The sequence below is a fragment of the Tympanuchus pallidicinctus genome, unplaced genomic scaffold (assembly GCF_026119805.1).
Source record: "Tympanuchus pallidicinctus isolate F22 unplaced genomic scaffold, pur_lepc_1.0 scaffold12, whole genome shotgun sequence".
Taxonomy (NCBI): Eukaryota; Metazoa; Chordata; class Aves; order Galliformes; family Phasianidae; genus Tympanuchus; species Tympanuchus pallidicinctus.
Window position 1 is genome coordinate 11,266,283 of NW_026294637.1, and position 21,206 is coordinate 11,287,488.

At 42.9% G+C, this 21,206-nt stretch overlaps 1 protein-coding gene across 1 annotated transcript; it reads right to left on the minus strand.

Annotated features, from left to right (window-relative positions):
• Positions 1–4,132: 4,132 nt before the first annotated feature.
• Positions 4,133–14,697, minus strand: LYSMD2 (LysM domain containing 2). Its single transcript, XM_052672069.1, has 3 exons — positions 14,418–14,697; positions 9,190–9,527; positions 4,133–4,916 (listed from the first exon to the last, which is right to left on the minus strand). Exons 1-3 carry the CDS (start codon positions 14,613–14,615, stop codon positions 4,865–4,867), a joined length of 588 nt encoding a protein of 195 aa, XP_052528029.1. The 5' UTR covers positions 14,616–14,697; the 3' UTR covers positions 4,133–4,864.
• Positions 14,698–21,206: the final 6,509 nt, after the last annotated feature.

Sequence of the window (21,206 nt, forward strand, 5' to 3'; positions counted from 1 at the left end):
TTTAGTAGTACCTATCATGCTGAAAAACTATATTTTGTCACATACTTGCTGTCACTAGGCAATTAGTTGGTACCCAAAGGGTAAAAAAGGGAAACAAGAATTCCACTCTTCCTCAACTTGCAGAGTTTGTGAAGAATGGCGTAAGAAATCTTTTCACATTTAAGTGAATGGATGATTCTATTCCTGAAGAACTCACAAAGTAAGAGCAGTGTAGGAAGACTTAGAGTACTGCTGCATAGCACAAAGTTCAGTAAGCACTAAATAGGCAGACCAGTTCCTTTCCTATTCCCTCAGCACAATTGGACACTGAGGCTGAGAGGAAGATTGGAACAATGTTTCACAGCCAACTTAAGTAAACTCTGGCATCCTTGCAAAACGTAAATCATCAACTGAGCATCATCAATAGAACATTATTGGTAACAAACACTGAATGAATGTGATAGCAATGAGGTGAAACAACATAGCTCTTTGAGAGCAGATGACATGTAAGCTAATGAATGCTTCCTAGCATCCAAAAAGTACATCTTGGTATGGATCACCAAATTATAGTATCAGTCACTAACTGTGATATTTTTGTTAAAACAGTATTCAGAAGTGTAGCCAAAGCAACCTTATGGATAGTTTGTAAAATGCAAGGTTTCTTTTCCCATCGATATAATGTGTAGCATAATAATATTTTAGTTTTGTTAGAAGTTTGTTTCTCTCTTTGGCCTCTGAGGCGTCAATGCAGGAGTCTGGAACTAACAGAAAGACGTCATGTAACATCAATCTGTGATTATAAAACTGTTTGTGTCTACAAAGTCTGGTCCAATATTTTTAACCTCTCAATTTGCCAAATGTTACAACTTCAACAAAATGCGTATGACATCTTTTACCAAAAAAAAATCCAAACAATGTGTATGACCAATCCCAATTCAGAGTATCCATATTCCTGAACCTGTTTAGTGCTTACCCTGCTGCTCTGTAAACTTAAAACATATGTAGACATGATTCCACCAACAGTGTCTAGCTGAGAACTGATCAAGCCCTCTGATGTTTAGGTAAGCAATCCCAGCAGTGGTTCTTCAGACAAGATTCACTTCCCATCCTGCCAACCCCAAACATTTAACTTGTTATTTGAATGCCTCAAATACTGGTTTGATTGTACACCAAATGAATATCTACCAGTTACTCACCTTTCAGAACTGGAAAGTAAATGTACAGCCAGCCTGACAAACCACCCTGCATTTCTGAAAGGCTTTGATTTACGCTAAATAAAATCAAATGTAGTGACTTGAGTTTCAACTTGCACTACAGCCCTTACTAGTCCTTATTTTGAAGGCACGCTAACACTGGACATCTGCTGTTGGGTATTTAATACATAAACCGTGAATCATATTCTGTCAGTGCTTTCCTTTTTCCTGGTGAGAAAGGTATGTTCAACACTTGCACAACCCTGGCTCTAAAATGAGAAAAAACAGTTTCCATGTTGTTTGTATCTCTGCCGGATCCTTCAGAAAACCTTCACTCTCAGAATTATCACTGAAAATGTAACAACATATATGGTATTCACGTTTTAAGTTTTTCTATTAAACTACTGTGTCTGATATTGTACTTTATTAAACACTTTACTACAAGCCATAGTAGTATAAGGCTGCTTTTGTGCGTTAAGGAGAGTGCATCTTTTCTATCCAGTGCCCAGCCTTTGGATGAGGCCTTGAGTACAGAGCAACAGGAGTTGCTCACTAATGGCTGTAGGAAGGGGAAAGCCCTTTCTGAGAACACTGAGGGGAACTGCAGACCCTGATAGCTGAGTCAGTTGGACAGAGGGGTTTAATAGGCTCCAGCCACATTGCTAATGGATTTCAAATTAAAATGTTTTATCAAGTATGTCCCACATTTCTTTAAAAACATTTAGTCCAAATCTGCCCAAGACTTCTCAGGCTTTAACTCAAGAAATTTATCAAAGCTACAGATGTGCAGGTTTGTCCAGTTGAGCAGCTGCAAAACAAGGAATATAATCTGCACTGTGCTCTTCCCTTCTGCCTGAAATTCAATCCCTATGACCGGTTAAAAAAAAAAAAAAATATATATATATATATATATATATACATATACATATAAGGGAAAAAAAAAAAAAAAAAAAGAAGTTACAAGTGTAGGACAATTGAAGACGGAGTGAAAAACAAAATATATAGGTGTAGGGAAAATGCTAAGTCATGGCTTGAACCAGTAATTAAGCACCTGGGGGGAAGGCAGGGCCAACCTAGGGGAGCCCAGGTGCATGCAATGAAATGCTCCTGAGTGACTGAAAGGAGTGCAGCCAGGATCCACCCCTTCCCAGACCTCATTTAAGGTTTGGAAGTGGAGATGAGAGTATTTTGCTAGAGATCCTTACTTACCTGAGGTCTTCTGAAGGTAAGCAGCTACTTTCCTCTATTTCCTTTCTTTTGGCTGTTGTTTGAGCTAATCCTTACTTGTAGCCTGGGATCTTGCTGTTGTGCTTTCCATTGTATTGCAACAAGAAAGGCCAAAATCGCTTGTTTTAGAAACTGTTATTTACGGAGCAGAAAGACTCTATCTTTAATTATTCTTTCAATATTGCAGATATGTTGTTTCCAGGCATTGCTTTTCTTGGGCTGGCTGCTCCTGGTCAATGCTCAAGCAGGTGCAGGCTGCTCAGAGCAGCCCTCTGACTTGCCAGCACCACTGAGGAGAGCCAGCAGAGCTCTTAGGGCTTGGCTAGACCCAGCTGTGCTCTGCAGGCCCTGCAGCCTGCTAGGAGGCCCAAAAAGTCATAACAAATACTCTGTCTCATGGTTGGCTGTGTGGAATACTCTGGTTTGGGGACTCAAGTGCTGAAGATGTGCTCTTGTGGAGGTGAGGCCTGTTCCTGCTGAGCTGAGGAGCAGCACTCGCCCTGGGCTGTGGCTGGTGAGGTAAGGCCTCCTGCGGGCTGCTGCTGCTGTTAGCGGTGGTGTTGAAGTTCCCTGTGGGGTCTGCATTTGTGTGGGACAGAGGGGCTGGGTGACCCTGCTGAGCTACATCAACGGGGGCTGTGCTGAACGCTGCTGTGCTGAGGCTTCCTGTGAGAAGAAGCCCCGTGGGTCAGTCGGGGTGCTGCTGTGGCCTCAGGTGGAGGCCTGACCGAAACCTGAGGGGATGGGTGCCTGCCTGTGTTTCTGACCTGTTTGACAAAGTGCCTCAGTGCTGTGGGCTGGACAGGAGAAGGTACTGGAAGTGCAAGTCTTCAGAAGGAAGAGCTTAATTTTTTTTTCTGAAAGGTTACAAGATATTTCCAGACCTTAAACTGGGACTTCTTTGAAAAAGTTTACTCTGGCTCTGGGAATGTCCTACTGGAGCTAACTGACAACAGCTGAAATGAGTGTCTCTAAGCAACAATCACAAATATCTACTGCAATTTTTGTAATTGATTTTAAAGCTCTATCACTGGTTTCTTTGAAGGCTAGTGCTTCCTTTTTCTTTACTCTAAAGTTCCCTAGTTTCTTGGTAGCTTGTATGACAGTGCAAACTTATACAGCATCAGTGTTAAGAAAGAACCTGAATGAGCTTGCTGGGTGTGAATTACTGTAAGCTCTGTGGGAATACCAATTCACATTTTATTTCAAGGTGTATGGGAATTTTTTGTTTGGGGTTTTTTTGGTGTGGCTTATTTCTAGTCTTAGTGGCTTTGGAGGCTAATAAAGAAATAGCATCTGTTGTAGCAGGGATGCAGCAATTCTTCACTGAAAAGATTTGTAAAGCTTATTAAATGACTAAGGAAAAAAAATCTAGTATGATTAAGAAGTTGCTCAGCTACAGGACAAAGACTGAATGTGGTCTGCACTCCGTCTTCCTGAGATCAGGTGGGTCAATCTGCACACCTGAATACTTAAAATAGTGAAGGCTTGCCAGTGTTTATTGTTAACTTTAATGAAAGGTTTTGGTTGACTGTACAACTCATAGATCAAATAGTCATTAGGAGTCTCATTAGCAGTAAATATTTCTCATAAACAGTAAACACATGGGTTAAGAAATTCCTAGTACGTAGAGCAGAGCTTCATATATGGGACCCTATTTGCCATGGAATTAGCATCTAACAGATAATGTAATTGGACGAGTCATTCTTCACAAAAGCCAGACTGGAATCAAGTTGACTTCATAATGAGCAATCACACTGGAATTTCTTTATTTATTAAATTAAAACCACACAATGTATCACACAAAAACACACATCTGATATTCCAATGCTGTATTTCACAGAGGAAAACTCTCTCGCTGTAACTCTTCCATTTTACTAGCAAAAATCTAGTTTGCAGACAGTTCATTAATGATAAAGACCTTAACTAATCAAAACGAGTCAAATAACCCTCTCAAGCAATAAACCAGTGTTCGTATAACCACACAGACACACAGTTCAGAGGCAAGTTCTGCAGCCCTGAAGCAGACACAGCTTCCACAGCAAACTTGTCTGTGTCTGCAGAGTAAGTAAATTTTCATTTGATTTTTTACAAGCGAACTTATTTAACATTTTAAATACTTAAAACAAATTTCACTTTAACAAGTATTTACAAATCTTTACTAAAGATCAACATCCTGCTTAAAGGGTGACCTCAAGGATATATTGTTGCTACCATGCTACAATTTGCACAGAAGGGGCATAAAGGCCATTGCTAGATTTGGAAGGCTTAAACCCTTTGTTGATATAGCATAAGGACATTAACCTATGGAAGGCAGAAGAGGTCAATTTCAGTGCAATTACCCATTCATGACTTATACAAAGTACATCATGACGATGAGTCCAAAAGACTTTTTTGAATTACTGACCATTTAGTTCTTTAAGAACTGATTTCATGGGAAGTTTTCAGGCTATCACATCTGTCTTCTACTGGTGATATGAAGAAGTTGCATAGGGACCTTCCTCATTCTCCTCCTCTCTAGAAAGAGAACAATCATAAGCATCACATTAGGAACAGATATCATGCTTCAGCAGTGAAGTTGTCACAAAAATGCAAATAACCACTTTTCCTAGCGGGTCAAAATAGATGAGACTGGCATTTCCTAATAAGAATAACACTGTTGTATGCTACTGTTCCTTATGTATGTCTGGAATTCCCATTATTTTCAGAACAGAAAGCTGATAATAAGTAAAGCTGAAAAAGTTTGACATCAGAACATGTACAGTTCAATGACTCTATACAGTATTTCTTATTTGGCACTAGTATGAAGGATAAACAAGTAGAAGCATGCTGAAGTTCCAGCACTGTTGCTCTCCATCTTTCTTTAAAAAAAAAATCTGCTTTTACTTACTGCCTTCTGAGTGGCAGAGGATGTGGAATGGGGCAAACAAGGCCATGATGGGAGCAGTCCATCAGAGCTGTAGCCATATCTGTGTTTTGTTGCTGCAAGGATATTCCCTGAATGAATCTGTTAATGTATGCACCCTGTGTACCTATCAACATTCAGACTGATCACTTTGATTTTATTAGCAGAAAATAGTTGCCTACCATCTCTAGTGTAATGACTGCAAATAGCAAAGTAGTGTTGCTATTACAAATTCTCAGGAACTTTCAATCTGCTTATTTTTTACTTGATCATACTGCTATTTTTAAAAGTTTGTATGAAAGCAATGCAGTGCAATGATCAGTGCTAATTCAAACATGGTCAGCACTCTGGAGATCACTCTTTTTTGGAAGTATATCTTCAAGAACAGTTCAGTAACATAACTTTAGAGCTGCTGCCAATTCTACTGTTTTTGTGAGAACGGAAAGACTTCTCAGTTGTTGCACTGTGAGCCTCACAGGATTTATTTTTAATGTTGCATGTGCCTGCATGCAAAGATAAGGTTATTCACATAGCCCAATAATAGCACAAACTACACCAAAAGCCATTGTGCAGACTTTCGTGTTACTTCTAAGCATCATTAGCTACAACTCAAGCAGCTTAGTAAATTATGCTCATTTTCACAATCCTTTCCTTTTTCTGAATAGTGCAGCCAAAATCTTCTTATGATACTGCTTTTATCTTGATGCAACTTGTTGAAAAAATTAAGCCTCTGAGAAAGCAAGGTTTTGGTTAACATGTAGTTATTGCAGGGCTGTGTGGTGATGGCAGAATCGAATAAACTAGCCTACCAAAGTAACAAGACCACAAAACTAGTCCAAGCTGTTCATCTCTGGTACAGGACTGGCATTTGGGTCACAGCCCACTCTGAGAGATTCCTGTATGTGGCAGGGACATAAAATAGGGGTTGCTTGAACCAATGCAGGGGGGAAAAATCTTCTGACCAAGGCTCAGGTATACTGTGATAAGGGTTAGAAAGAACAGCTTCCAGCCTTTTATTTCAGGCTGCAGAACTGTGAAATACTACTATTGCAGATCTTTAGAACTGTACATAATAAATGCAACTTATTACAGATGGTTTAAAAACAAAAAAAGCTTTACATGAAGAAAGATTATACAGCAGTAGCTTTGGTCCAGGGCCCATAAGCAACAACAAGGCAGTGTGCATATGTTTAACAATTGAACAATTTTCTTCCTTCACTTTAGAATGCTTAAAATAGCAAAGTGATAAGTCACTGCAATGTCCCCTTTCAGGAGAAGAAATGGCAAAACATTACAATGTTTTGTAGTGCTGTCTCTTCTTGTATGCTGTTGCCACTTAACCCAGCAGGATGCAAGCACAGGAGACCTGCTGCAAGCTATTGCATGTTGTTATGGCCTGAAGCACACTAATAACTACATCTGTAAGACGGAGCACGCTTGCAAAGGAGCAAGTAAACTTGAATTCAACCTTTAGATGCTTCTAAACATCCACACAAACAAGACAGCAATCTAAGCTCATGAACTCAGCTTTTACAAACCTGAAAATGTGGTTCTTCACAGGTATCCTCCTTTGAGTTATCTGTTTTCTTAGCTGATGGCTAACGATGGTAAGCAGTTATTGGACAAATAACTGAACTTGTTACAAACTTCAAATCTTTTTTACTTTTAGCTCTAGGCAACTGAGCACATAACAACATAAGGTTCTGTTCCAGCGCTGCATGCTGTTTGATTACATTGGCTCATATAAGCCATAATGATTAGAATGGCTGTATTCAATTACAGCGTTTCCAAAATCTGTCACTGAAAATGCAGTTGCAGAAAGACACGACCCATCCTAGAAGCACAGCAGATGGCCTTACTGTTCTAGCCCACTGCACTACCCTAAAATATTAAGTATCTTACAAAGAGATTGTATTAGATCTTCAACTGTTTGATACAAAAAGTGTTGCTGAGCTTAACTTCATTTTTAGCATCCTGAGACATATGTAATAGCAAGATGAAGCACTAGCATATCCTTAAACTACAAGCTGCTTTTCTGCTGTGTGTAGGTAGAAGTAAATAATAGATATTCTTTCCTAAAATGTGACTACATGAGTTCACTACATACTACAAATAACTCTTTTAATAACTACTGCATTCCTTTTGGTCTCCTGTAAAAGTACTGCCCCCCAAAAACATGCCTTACTCCCTTAGGCTGCTCACGGAGCTGCACCATGGGTAAATATGCCTGCTTGGAGAATTCCTTAAGCAGTAATTTCTTGCCAGAGAGACTGCAGATGCCCCATCTCTGATGACATTCAAGGTCAGGCTGGATGGAGCCCTGGACAACTGATTTAGGGGTTGGCAATCCTGCCCATGGCAGTGTGGCTGGATCTAGATCTGTAAGATCCCCTCCAACCTAAGCCATTTTATGATGCTCAGTGAAACTCCCCAATAAAAGGAATATTAAATATAGAGCTAACCATATGCTTCCATAAACTCTAGGAGTGAAAGGCAGTGAGCACAAATTGAGTAGATTATATTCTATAGTCTCTGGCAATTGACTACTTGCATTGCTATTGAAGTTAACTTTAGAAGTTAATATACCCCATTCTTTTGTGAGTACTTAAAGGACTGAGTTCAAGAGTTAAGATTAAAGAAAAAATCACCAAAAATCTTCTATGTAGCAGGAGACTGAAACAGATACCTGTACCTCAGAAAGATACCAAATAAGCATGATCAGAATTGGTGTGTGTATATGCATGAATTCTTGGTTACATTAAGCAATAAAGAGTATAAAGAGTGACTTGGTATGTTAGAACATCTACTAAATCAGGATTATGAGTATGGTGAGAAGTTCTGACTTGAAGTTTTGAAACAGATAGAAAACTGCAAGCAGAAGCAGACTTTCTCAGTAATGTCACTTGTTCTATTGTATCCATTTTCTATCCAGCAGTGGCAAGCTGCATGTATGTGGAGTGCAACAGATAACAAATTCCATTCTCCTGTTTGTCTTATGTGGTATTTTCCCAAATGAGACTTGTCCAATTAATAAATTCAATATACTGTTTCCCTCCAATTTTTCCCAGTAACTGAAGCTTAAGTTGCTGGAATGACCCTTTACCTAATTTTTTCTTTAAAAAAAAAAAAGGACTCTAAGCTCTACAGCTTTGATCCTTGAAGGTATCAGTATTTGAAAGTGAATTGGGATGATGGAAGCTCTGCATTAAACAATTTGCAAAAGCAAAGTATGTATTTGCTCGCATAACCTCTCTCCAGATCCCATAGTAAAAGAAGTGATGCTAGTTCCCTGCAGGGGTTCCCTCTGTTATTGTCATGGGAAATGCTATCACTGTGGCAAGTGTTAAAAGGATTTTCTAGGATTAAAATACATAGGGACTTCTGGTTGCAATAGAAAATACTGAAGAAGTCTACATAGCTGGATCCGCGAAGAGGGGGGAGGACAGGGAAAGGAGGTAAGATTTTTAAGTGAAAGAAACTGCAGTGTGGAGCATGTGAGCTAGCTTGGGACAGGAGAAACAGCTTCCTGTGTCAGCTTCCATGTAGGCTTTGGCTTAGTACTCTACAGCAAACTGGGTTTGCTCAATGAGTTGCCTACTTACATCGCAAGACGTCTTGGACAAGACATCTGGCACTACAGCTTTCATAGGGTAGTATTAGTACTGAAATTCTGTGAGCAATGTATATTAAGGCAGCCTCTAGCCATCGTGTCAAGGCACGTGCTAGTGGTGTACTGCATATGTGTCTTGTGCATGATGATAGTGTAGGCATGCTGTGGACAAAACAACAGCTGCTATCTGAGATGCACCCACAAAGAGGGTTCAGTTTAGACCGAAAAGCTTCTAGGATGAAATGAAGGTGCTTAATACTGAAAGTGGCATTTACCTGACGCTGTCATCTTTTAGTTTTCTGGCTGCTTGTTTGGATAACTTAATCTGCAAGTCCAATCTCTGAAGAAAATCTTTGGCAGACAGTTCTTCCGGTGCAGTGGGCTGATTGTCAGGTTCTTGAGGACTGGGAGAGGAACTACTTTCTTCCTGAACTGTCACTAGCCCTTCTTCACAAGAAGGGGAGCTGTCAACTGTTTCATTCTCAGGAGACTCCAGTGAGTTAAGTCCATTGAACAGTAACGGTTTCTCTGATATAACAGGAATACTCAGGGTTTTCCTCAGAAATATACAGTCATTAGTGAACAGTTTATTTGCCCTCTTTATTTGTTCCATCTGAAAAAGATAGGAAAAAATGTAAATGATTAGGTTTTGGTGAAGCATAAAATGCTGCCTTTCTGAAGTGCTACAATAACCTCTACTTCCAGTAAGACTATACTTAGCAGTAGGAATGATTTCAAAAAGATTATTTCACATTCAAAGTGACTTTAGAGATTCAACATTCTAGCTTTTCCTTTGCATACAGACTTGATGCCACACTTGGTCCTCCCAGAAGTCTTGTACTACCTGAAGATGTGTTTCTCAAATGGTCTTCCAATCTCATTACAGGCTCACATGAACATTTAGGGAAAAGCAGAGGGGCTGCTGGTTTGGATTTACATTAAAGCAAGGCTCAGAACTGCTAACGGCTGCTACAGGGAAACCATTCTGGTGAAAAGCATGCATAGTACAAACAAGGGGTTGATAGTTAAATCAAACATTCTTAGGATGTTAGTTAAGAACAGGGAGCACTGGTTTAGTAGGAGCTATTGGGAATAGGTGAACGGTTGGACTGGATGATCTTTTAGGTCTTTTCCAACCTTGGTGATTCTATGATTCTATGGAAGTATTACTTTTCGGAAAGGGTGGTCAGGCACTGGAACGGACTGCCCAGGGAGGTGGTGGAGTCACCGACCCTGGGGGTGTTCAAGGAAAGACTGGATGTTGTATTGAGGGACATGGTTTACTACAAACGCTGGGAGAGCAGTATATGCCTCATGCATGCCAATTTTTCTCCATAGCTGATATAAGTTCAGATTTCAGCTGAAGTTTCAGTGAGGAGTTGGGAAAAGGATAAAGGCCCTGTAAGCAATACGCACTACAGCTATATAGACTACATGCTGCGTCTCTCCATTAAACTGAATTCCGTGGCATGATTAACAAACACTTCTACATCAGAATGCGTATGAACCACTGTGTAACTTCACTATTATCTATGCAACTTTTACTCATGACACTCCATAACCTTCATCAGCAAATGCTACATCATAGCAGAAGGAAGAATGAAGTGGACACATCCTTATCAGCAGTAATGTGTATGAAACCTCAACTATTCCGTACTTAACTGAATTCATAATAGCACCTCAAGTTGCTCTACAAAGAACAGGCTGTAATGTGTGCTTATTACTGCCTCCTTACAAAGAATATTAAGTTTTCACTCATCAAAATTTCCTTTCAGGTCAGTGAGCTAAGCTGACTTTCTATTTCTCAACTGCAATCTTTGCACCAGAAAAGACTGTACATTATTAAATGACTTCTGTTTTAACTTGAGCTCAAGACTTAATCAGGAAAAGTCCTAGTCCCCTGGTGACTGCAGTAGGCAGGGACCTGTAATCATGATTATGCTGCAGTAATAAACGCACTCTAAATAAAACCTGCTTGAAAACAAATGTAACAACAAGTGAAAATATTCCTCTAATGCAGCAGTGTTATACCTCCATATTAAACTAAAAGGAGTGGAATTGTGTAAGAATAAGAACTGTTAAGTCTTGTCATAATAGGAATTTCACTGCTACATTTTTCCCCAGAAACAAATGCGGAGGGCTGCAAACACTAGCCATTCACTCCTTCAGAGTTTGCAGCATCTTGAGTTTACTAATGGATAATGAAAAATAGCTCTATCTTATGCTTACCATTTTTAAGCTCTTCTAAACTTTTTTCTGCCACTGCTTTGTGTCCCTCCCAATGGCAAGAGAAGTTGATGTGTTAAACCAGTTCCTTTCTCACACTGAAGATGCTATTGGGGAAGCAGTCTAAAACCAGTGGAAAGCAGTAGAGATGCTAACTTGCGTCTTCTGAATGTGCTCTACCTCATAGCAGACTTGAGAAGAAAATGTAGGAGAAAGGTGTAATTGAAAGAGCTTCCACATGGTCTGCTCTGGCCAGAGACTGCTTTTGTTTACATATGAGAATCGGTGAAAGGTGAGGATGTGAATTCTCAGCATGCTCATGTGCTCCAGGGTAAATGATGTGTGGTCACTGGCAGAACTAGAATAAACTTCTGCATGTGAAGTAGACCTGGTGTGTGCAATAAGACCATCTGCTATACTGCTGTTACAGGTTTGTGCAGTAGTAACAGCTGTGATATTGTATATGGATGAGTTTGCTCGAGTCTTGGAAGCCAGATGAGATACTCGTCAAAATAGGGGATTGGCTCTAGAAAGGTTGTACATCAGGGAAGGTGAGAATACTGAGAACAGTGGAATCAAACTCAGGATTGAATTATTTCTATCTATTAAACACACAAAAAATGGTCTGTTCTTCAGAGATGATGCAGCCACCTGCAGCAATTAGCTGGCTCAGATGGAGGCACAACTGGATTTAGTCTCTTTCAAAAGCTGGGTGATCAGCATTGAGTTTCAGAAACTCTGCAAAGAGGAGATCATTACTGTTCTAGCTTCTGAAAACTAGAAACTATCTTTAGTGCACCTTACGTAGTATAGGGCATATCTCCCAGCTCTTTCCCAAGCAAAGTACCATCAGAATGCCATAAAGGAAGCTTTGCCTGGCTCAATAACAAGATTCATAATAGCATCAGATGCAAACTTAAATGTTTATTTTCAACACTTTTAAAAGTCAATAGTGTTTTTTGAAGGATACCGAAAACTCGCATTTAAAATGCGAAGTAGAGCTCCTCTCTGAAAACAACAAGATGAAACATTCTATTTTAACCTTTGATTCCTTCAACAAGGGGACTAGGAAGCCAGTATTTCATCAGGTGCTAAATAATGCATTGTACTGCTGCTCTCTATCCCCCTTCACTGCAACACTATCCCTGGTTAATTCTTCCTGGAATACCCTTTAAATACTATCTGGTGACATTTGGAAAAAGACTGTGTATCTGCATTAGTAACAATGTAATAGAAATATGTCTCCTAAATATCATTTTAGAGTCTTGAAAACAACTGTAACTGTAACTTCTGCGTTCATAGGTGTTTGGAGAACAGAATTTAACACCAGTTTTCTCTGCGCTAGGAAACTGATTTGCTAGCTAGGTCTACAATAGCAAAAGCCTTTTCTCTTAATGTAACTGAAGCAGCACTAATGGGTAAACTGGTGCTGAATTCATCAAAACTGCTTCACAGCAAAACAAGTAGACTTCATCCTTCTCACCCCACTAAAAGGGATCCCTTTGTAAGACACAAAGTGGTACTCTATGTGAACCATAAATATGATACTAAACACATGAGCTATTAATTCCCAGAGTTAAATTACCTAAGTGTTCAAAGGAATATCTCACGAACCTCAGCCATGCAAGATTAATAGCATTTGGGGGAAGAAAGGTGAAGGGCAGCAGGGGATGAGGCCAAACAAATCATGCTGATATCTCTCTAAAATGTTCTTTCCATCCATCTCAAATTGCTTGTGTGTCATGGCATCTCAGGCACTGGACAGGATGTCTTTTGCTACGAAGTAACTCCCTTTGAGGAAAACCACATGGAGAAACTTACAGCAACAGTAATACTGGAGGCAGTGACAGCCTAAGATAATTCTGATGCTGCGTAGCACCCCTTAGTCTTAGACAACTATACAGGGTGTAGGAAGTCAATGTAGTGGTCCTCAGAGGAAGTCGGTCCTTGTCCCTGTGTGAACATGTAAGAGCCTTCATTTTGTTTAAAGCCAGCATGTTTGCATGCATTCATACCTTGGGATGAAACCATTAGAGCAATAACAAATGACTGATGGCAGCTAACTTGGCAGTACCCTGAGGGAGATTCCATGTCAGTTTAACCTTTCTGAATTGGAGCCTGCAGTGAAGCAGCTCTGGTTTCCCAGGCAAAAATACTAGCAACAAAGAAACAGCAAATGAGATCTTAAAACCAGCATTTATATTTGAAATGTGTCATTAGAACAGCAAAAGTTTATTAACACATCATAGTACAAAGTTATTGTCTAAATTAAACACTTCAGATGGGACACGTCTGATCCACAACTTTATTTCAGCTGAGAGGGAACCATAGAGTGTTCAGCATAGTTTCTAAAAACTACTTTAATAATCCATGCATATAATTTTTCTACTTAGTGCAGTGAGCAAATACACTTCTGAATAAAAACATCACTAAATCATTTAGCCCAGAGACTTCAGTATAGCAAATGCTACCCAAAATATTTTTTTTAATTGGGAAGTTAATGTTACTTTGCTTGCCTTGGTACTCCACAAAACTTTGTTTTAATGTATGCCTATATAAATTGCAAATGCCAAGAATGCCGTTAATGAGATTTGGTCAAAAGTTCCTCAAACCTTTTCACAACAAAGGCTGAATACTGTTGAAGCCTCAGCAGTTTTTGGAGCTAGAGGAAGGCAAGGAAACCCATTATATTCAACCTACTAATTTGGGACTGCACTGTACCTCCTCGGGAGAGAGCCAAGCTGGAAGGTGCTCTCTGCAGCTGGTGTGAAAGTGACGTTCACTATGTGCCTGCACTGTACTGCTGGCTGTGCTTCACCCCATGCAGTTGTGCACGTTGGTACCACTGAAATGCTGACAGCCTGCAGGGCTTCATGTGCGTGGGGAGGTCGGTGAGGTAGGTTAGGGGCTGCTGGTAAACCTCACAGACTGGCCTGGGAGAAGCCTTTAACGCGTTCCATGGGGATGCACTCTCCTTTCTAGGGGATGCAAAAACAGCAGCGCTTTTGAGCCGGCCGGGAGTCAGGTGAGCAGGGGGAGCATTTGGGCCTGAAGCTGTCGGGAGAAAATCTTCCGGCCGCAGCCAGCACGTTGTATCAACGTAACGCGCTTTCTGAAGGCAAAATGTAATCGCCGTTCTCTGCAATCCGAGCAGAGCGCGGCGGTGGTCAGCGTGCTGCCAGCGCAGATTCCCCATCGCCGCAGCCGTGGCACCGAAAGGCGACCGGTGCCGCCTCCCCGCCGTACCGGGGCAGAGCCGCCGCCGCGCGGGCCTTACCGTGACGCCGTACTTGAGGGCGATGCCCTGCAGCGTGTCCCCGGCGCTGAGCCGGTGCTCCACGTAGCGCTCCGCCAGCGGCGCCGCCACGCTCGCCGTACTGCCGTACGAGCGGGCCTTGATGAGGGCCAGCCGCTGAGACAGCTCGGCCTCCGACTCCGGCCCGCCGGGCGGCTCCTCGCGCGGCAACTCGGCCATGCTCCCCCAAACGCGCCTTAGCGCCCGCGGCCCCGCGCCCGCTCGGCAGCCGCCGGGTTCCCTCCCGGCATGGTGCGGCCCAGGCGCCGCCCGCCCGCCGGCGGCAACGGACGCAGCGCGCGGTCTCGAGGCGGGCGCTCTGCGCACGCGCCACGCAGCGTCCCGGAGTCGGCGCGCGTGCGCCGTTGGCCCGAGGCGGCGCCGTATGGCGCCTTTCGCGCAGCACAGGGCGCGATGCGCGGCTCGGCAGCAGCGGCGCAGTCCGGCGAGAGAGCCGAGCAGCTGCTGAGCGCCTGCCGTGTGCGGCGTGGAGCCGGGCCCGCTTCAGCCTCTCGTCTGGACTCGAGGTGCTGGCAAGATCTCGGATCGGATCAGCTGTCTGTCCGCTATTTACAGTGAATGCCCTCTTTTAGAAAAGCGTTAAATGTTTGAACCTGAGCTGAAGTCAGGGAGCCCATTTGTACCTGCGTTTCTTACGTGCCTTCAAAGTAATTTACAGAAGAATCTAGAAGTGTCTTACCAATGGGAATTTTGTTTTACGGAAGAGAATTGCTAGCTGTAGGGATGTGTCCATGATGCTGAAGTTCATGGAACAGTTGGTGTCCCTGAGGAATGGTGGGGAAATACTGGCTTGCCTGGAGCTCCCTGGCGTTGCACTAAGGACGAGGGCCCTGCTGGGCTGGTAGTTACTCACCTGATAGGAGCTCATGTGCTTTGGTGCCAGACTCCTCGCTATGCAGGGATCCTCGCTATGCTCCCTGCTCATCTGTACCAGCAACTTACTGCATCTGCAATTAAAGCTTTAATTGCTTGGTTTAGTTCCAGGTCGTGACTTCTGTTCAGCACGGAGTCTCTTGGCAGCACTGACTGCTGCTTTCCTTCCCACTGTTTTCTGTCCTTGGTCTTCCCTTGTTACTGTTCCTGTGACCTCTGCCATGTGAGCTTCCAGTTCAGATGAGCTGTGCTTGCCCAGACCTATTTCTTGAGCTAAAGTGATCGGTAATTCTTTAGGTACTGATGTCACCTAATTGGGCATTGGACTTGATGCTCTAATCAGGATTGCAAGTGACTGAGGAGTTCCCTCCTGTGAGTCATCACTCTGAGCCTGTAGACATCGTTACATCCATTACTCATTTCACAGGGGGGAGGTTGTTGCTCCATCTATAGCAGCTACAAATGTAGTTGTTTAAGTGAAAGCTTTCATTTCAGAACCCTCAACTCAGCACTATGAAGCCTCTGCCTCACCTGAGGGTTTCCTAGAGCTGTATCTGGGGAGAAGGGGAAACCTCCTTTTGCTTTTTCCCTAAGAAGGTATTCAGACCTAGATAACAGGCCTTGCATTCTCACATAACACTGTACAGGAACTGGCTAAGGACAAACTTATTTGGAACGACTGCTTTGTAACTATTGTAGTATTAGCTCACAAAGGTAATTCTAGAAAGGAGTGATGTGTCTGTGTCAGAAATTCATCTCCTCATCTTCCTAAAGTAACTCTGAGGATATTTTTCTTTTCAGTAGAGCACAATGAATCTTTCTGCACAATCAGCAGTGTTAAGTGTATGCAGTCCATTGCCTGCCTGTTCCTGGGGGCTCCTAGCTGCCCCTTTGTTTTTGAAACTAATCCATATCTTGGTCAGTAAGTATGCAATGGTCTTCATTTATTTATTTTATAGATCAACAAGCTTAAGTCAGGAGGCTTCTGAACTAGAGATCAGTATCAGCTGAGCCTGAGTCTTGTTAAGGCAGCCCATATAACTTAATGTCCAAGTGGAGAGGAAAGTGCCTGTTAGCTGGGTAATCATTCTGTTAATGATCAGGTAGTGGTTATTTTATCAGTAAAGAAGTGTTTAGGCAGAACTTGCCTTGTGAAGTGTTAAATGAAATGGAGCATTACCTGATATTACTTATGGAGCAAGTTAGGAACCTCACAGCTTCCCACTACAGCAGTGTGGATATAGGGATCGGCCACAACAGAGCTGCTTTAGCTTCAGGAACATCTAAAACTACCCTTGTGGGTTACACCCGTGGGCAGGTTCACAGGATCCAGGACAGAGCAGATCAAAACAGGGCTGCGTGGAGATACGCTGCCTGCCTCTGCTCATGCTGCAACCTCTGCTGGAAAACAGTGCAATGCAGGACAGAGATCAGAGGCAAGTCTTGCCCTTTAAAAATAATAGCCCTGGGTTCTGTAATTAATTGCAGCAAAGAGAAAAGGACCTGAATAAATTTCAAAAGGAAAGTAGGTTTGTCTGAGCTGAAGCATGTTACTTAAGCTGTGTGCCTATTCCTCATCAAAATAAGCCCATTATGTAGCAGTAGCAGCTGTGAGCCATTATTAATATTTGATGCTCTCAGCAGGGGTTACTATGGGTTTCCGTAATAAGGTTACTTGAGTGTTGCAATATCATGTACTGAGTTTACATTCTCAGAGATTTTTTTGGCTTCTTTTATAAAGTGCCAGTGAAGTTTCATTTGCTCCCCTTCCTTATCATTTGCAGAAGCTGAATATTTCTCAGCTGCATCCTAAGTATATTATTATCCATGAAAGGGCTCTCATTGCCTTCTTCATTGCCTTTAGCTGTTTTTGTGCATCACTTGGTAATGAGTGTTGAAAAGCCCTGGGCTGATTGGAGCAATCTTGCACAGGAAGTGGTTTGGGTCCCATGGCAAGGGCTGGTTGTGCTATCAGGGGGGTGCTGCATTTCCTCAAAGTGTCTGCCTTCTGGTGCGAGCTGTTGGAGGGAGATGGTGCTGGCTGGCTGATGTTTGTTCTCTACCTGTCAGCTTTTGGCTGATGTTTGTTCTCTACCTGTGCGTGCTGGAAAGGCAAGCAGCCTTTGAGTGACCAACCATTACTTCCACTGCAAACAGGTGGGGTGAACTGCTGTTTTGCATATTGGAGTGGGCCACCTCTGGCCTTATTAGACCTTGGATCATGGGTTCAGAAACTGTACTCAGCAGAGCACTGAGAAGACAGGGAGTTGCAGCTCATGCTGCTTTGGAGAACTGTGGGACAAGCTGTCCAATGACCCTTGAGGGGCAGCCTCTGACCTTCAAGCTCTGTGGCTTTGTTCAGTTCTTTTTAGCCTTCTTGTTTTTCAACTTTTCCTTTAGGTCATAAAGACCTTGGAAATCAAGCTGTTTAATGAGTTGTCAGGCAGGTAGTTCAGCAGCACAGGAGGAAGAAGCATTTGGAGCTGCAGCATATGTGCATTAGATCATAAAGTAGTTGTGCTACGCTGCAGTGGTTGTCAGGAAGGCACCCTGGGATGGTGTCTGCTGTCCTCAATGACACCTGGATTAAATGTGCTCACTTTACAGTTAACACATCAGGCTGTAACCTTAATTTATGCCTCACTGATTGCTATATGTAGTTTGCTGCTCCACACAAGGAGGGATGGATGGATGGATGTTGACTAACCTATTAATGCATCACTAAATGGTCCCTTTCACATTTACTCAAAGTACTCATGACAGGTGATTTTAGCAGCATACCTTTTGCCTCCCGAAATGGCTCATAGGTTTGCAGGCAGTGATAGCTGCTTCTGCTGCTGAGCCCTTCAGCTGCTGGTGTGCTGGGTCAACAACGCTGCCCACCTTCCCCTGCTGAATTCAGATACAGCACAGCTAACCCCTGCTCCAACCTTTTAATTAAAGAAGCAATGAATACAATAAATCTGGCTGTAGTATGATAGTGGGTGGCACCTCCCCTGGCGTGTATACCCAGCAATAAATATAGGCAAGACAGCCCTGTCACAAAGGATGTGAGCAATGCAGCTGAAGGCTGGTAATGAGGGAGCATCGTTCCTCAACCCAGTGCTTCTCCACATGTAGCTTTTTCAGTCTGAGCAATTCTGGTTGGAGAATATTTTGTCAGAAAAGCCGTAAACAGATGATTCACCATAAGAAATGCTTTATTCAGACAGAAATAAAAATTCTCGATATTGATTTGTCAGAGTAGGTGTTTTTTCTTTAGTGTCATTATGTGCATCACTTGCTGAAGTAGTTCCAGTTGCAACTGAGCCAAAGGGAGCTTTCTTAATTAAAGGAAGAAGCACAGAGGAGAAGACATTACATATTATTGCAATTACTTTTAGGCTATTTTTTACAGTCAGCTTTGTGTGACCTGTTTCAGCAGGTCAAGAGTAACTCATTAATTTTATATAAGCTTATAGCTTCACTTTAGTTTGGGAAGACTTGAAATCAAAAAGCTCCTCTGGCCCTTCCTGCAGCTATGGGTTCAGTGGGACAGGCAGGGAGTGATCTGTCAACAGGGCTGTCCTCTACTGAAGTGACTTGCAGTCAATCAGTCAAGGATCCAAGGAAGCTCCAGAATTCCCTAAAAATGGGAATGAAGTTACCTGATACCCAAAAATCCAGAGCAGCTAATCTGCTCCATGTGCTACTAAATTCATCCGTATTCGTTCTCACTGACCCTTTTTCTCTCAGCTGTCCATTCGCATCCCACATTTCTGTCATCTGTTGTCTTCAAGGTGGATCTGGCTTCAGCTGAGCTAAAGCTGCCCATACAAGGCAGAGTCTGAACTACCAGTAGGCTCAGTCCCCCACGGTCCAGTTTGCTTCAGTTTCCTCAAGTGATCACGTGCAACTTCTCCAAAATGCAAGCTGTAAGTTTTCAGCCTCTGTCCTCCAAGTCTTGAGCCTGCACATGTCCCACCAGCTCCTTGCCCAGCTGACAGACGGCCTCGGCAGCAGTGCAAATGCCGGTTCTTGCCGTGTGTGCTTGCAGCTCCAGCTGCCTGCTTTGTCAAGAGGGGGAGGGGCAAGTGCTTGCAAAGAGCAGCATTTGAAAATAAAGGGGATTTGTTTGTTTTCCTTGCACGAAAGTGCTTGCAAAGCTGAACTCAGAAAGAGCATCTGCATTTGGGTAATTTTGAAGGTGACTCAGAGCTTCATCCTGCAGCAGTTCCTCAAGGACCCCTGTGGGGCTCCTGCCCATCCCACTGCAGGGAGAGGCTGCTCTTGGGTGAGGTGAGAGCAGTGACATGGGTGTGTTTGGAGCTGCACAGCAAGTTTCTATTCCAAGAGCTCTGTGCCCTCTGAGCTGTTTACTAGTGTGTGTTTTCTTCCTGTGGGAATACTTTAATTGGGCCTAATCAGCATCGTGGCAGATGTTGTCACTTGGTGTCCAAAATGGGAATGTGCTTTCAGTCTGTGCCTATTTTTAGCAGCTGCAAATTGGGCACAAAACCAGCAGTGCTCATGCTTCTCACAGTATGCTTCTCATCCAGCACGATGAAGAGATGGACTTTAAGATATTACAGGGGTGTTATTGGAATTGAGAATGGTGGTGGATGAAGTGGGTCATTGCTTGGCCAGCTGAGTGTTTCTGGGTGCTTCTTCTTAACTTAGTCTGTAACAGGTGCAGGTCCCTAGGCTTGACCAAGCACTGCTTCCCATTGCACTCTCTGGGTCTTACCTCAGTATTTCATGGTTTTCTCTCTGGACTCTGAGCAGGCTCAAGTCTGACGTCTCCAACAGCATGATGCCTGCAGGGGAAACATCCTGCAGCCATGTTCTGGTGTGCAGGAGGCCACGGACTTGCTTAGACTTGCTCCAAAGCAAGTCTAAGCCAGAATACGAGATGAACAGGTAATAAGGGGGTAATGATGACCTGTAGGCAGACAACTTGCAGCAGTGCTGCTCTGCTCTATACTTTGCCTCTCTGCTGGAGGCTGTTGTCTCTGGAGTAATGTTGCTGGAAGCAAAAGGGTGCTGGCTCTGCACTCAGTAAACCTCAGCTTAGTGCACTTAGTTTAACTCTGAGCTGCTGAGAAGCGTGCCAGCGTGTGACCTGCTTTGTAAGTTAAGTCAAAAACAGGAAGTGAGGGGAGTCGAATCTTTTGGGAGGACTCTGTTTTAATATGTCCAGTGTATTCAGAATATGTTGCAATTTTCCACACTGCTGTAGTTCAGTTGTCCAAAGAGATTGTATATATCCTACCCACATGTTATCCTTGGTACTTGTCAGATGAGCCAATGTCATGATGAAAATGTTCTTGTGGCCTCGTGTTTTCTGAAGGACAGAAAGTACTGCTCCTAGGTGCTGTAATATAATATCATTCTGGTGCAGTGTCCAAATACTGCACTTTCTGCATTGGCACATCTAATTGGCAATAGACTTGTTTGTTCAAGCATCGGTGGGGCTTGTGAAGTCAGACATGAATATGTATGGTCATTGCAGTTAAATTATTTCTTTCTCCTCACAGAATTTCATCCGCAGAGTCTCTTCTAGGGAGTCCTTCAGGCCTAGTCATCTCAGTACCTGAATCTTCCCTGCCTCACTTTGCTTCAAGGTCTCTTTGAGTGCCATTTTAATGTCTTTTCAGCTCTTTTCCCCATGCCCTCATTGCTTAATCCTCTTCCTGTAAAGCACTTGCTGCAATGAGCAGCTCATTCTTGCTCACCATTCTTTGATAGTCTTTGTAATTATTGTGTCTGTGTATAAGAAATACAGCATGTATGAGTGTACAAAGGCCTCAGTCTGTGAAATATCCGTCAAATACTGCCAGGAAAATCATCTCTATGATGACTTGGCTCAGCTGACAGCAGTCTGTGCTGAAGAGCTCT

What these genes read in the sequence shown, in the direction of transcription:
- LYSMD2 (XM_052672069.1), bottom strand. Translation starts at nt 14,615, where the DNA reads ATGGCCGAGTTGCCGCGCGAGGAGCCGCCCGGCGGGCCGGAGTCGGAG. An exon ending in CCCTCAAGTACGGCGTCACG is followed by an intron (nt 9,528 to 14,417) that starts GTAAGGCCCGCG and finishes TATCTTTTTCAG; the next exon opens with ATGGAACAAATAAAGAGGGC. An exon ending in CTAAAAGATGACAGCGTCAG is followed by an intron (nt 4,917 to 9,189) that starts GTAAATGCCACT and finishes TTCTCTTTCTAG; the next exon opens with AGAGGAGGAGAATGAGGAAG.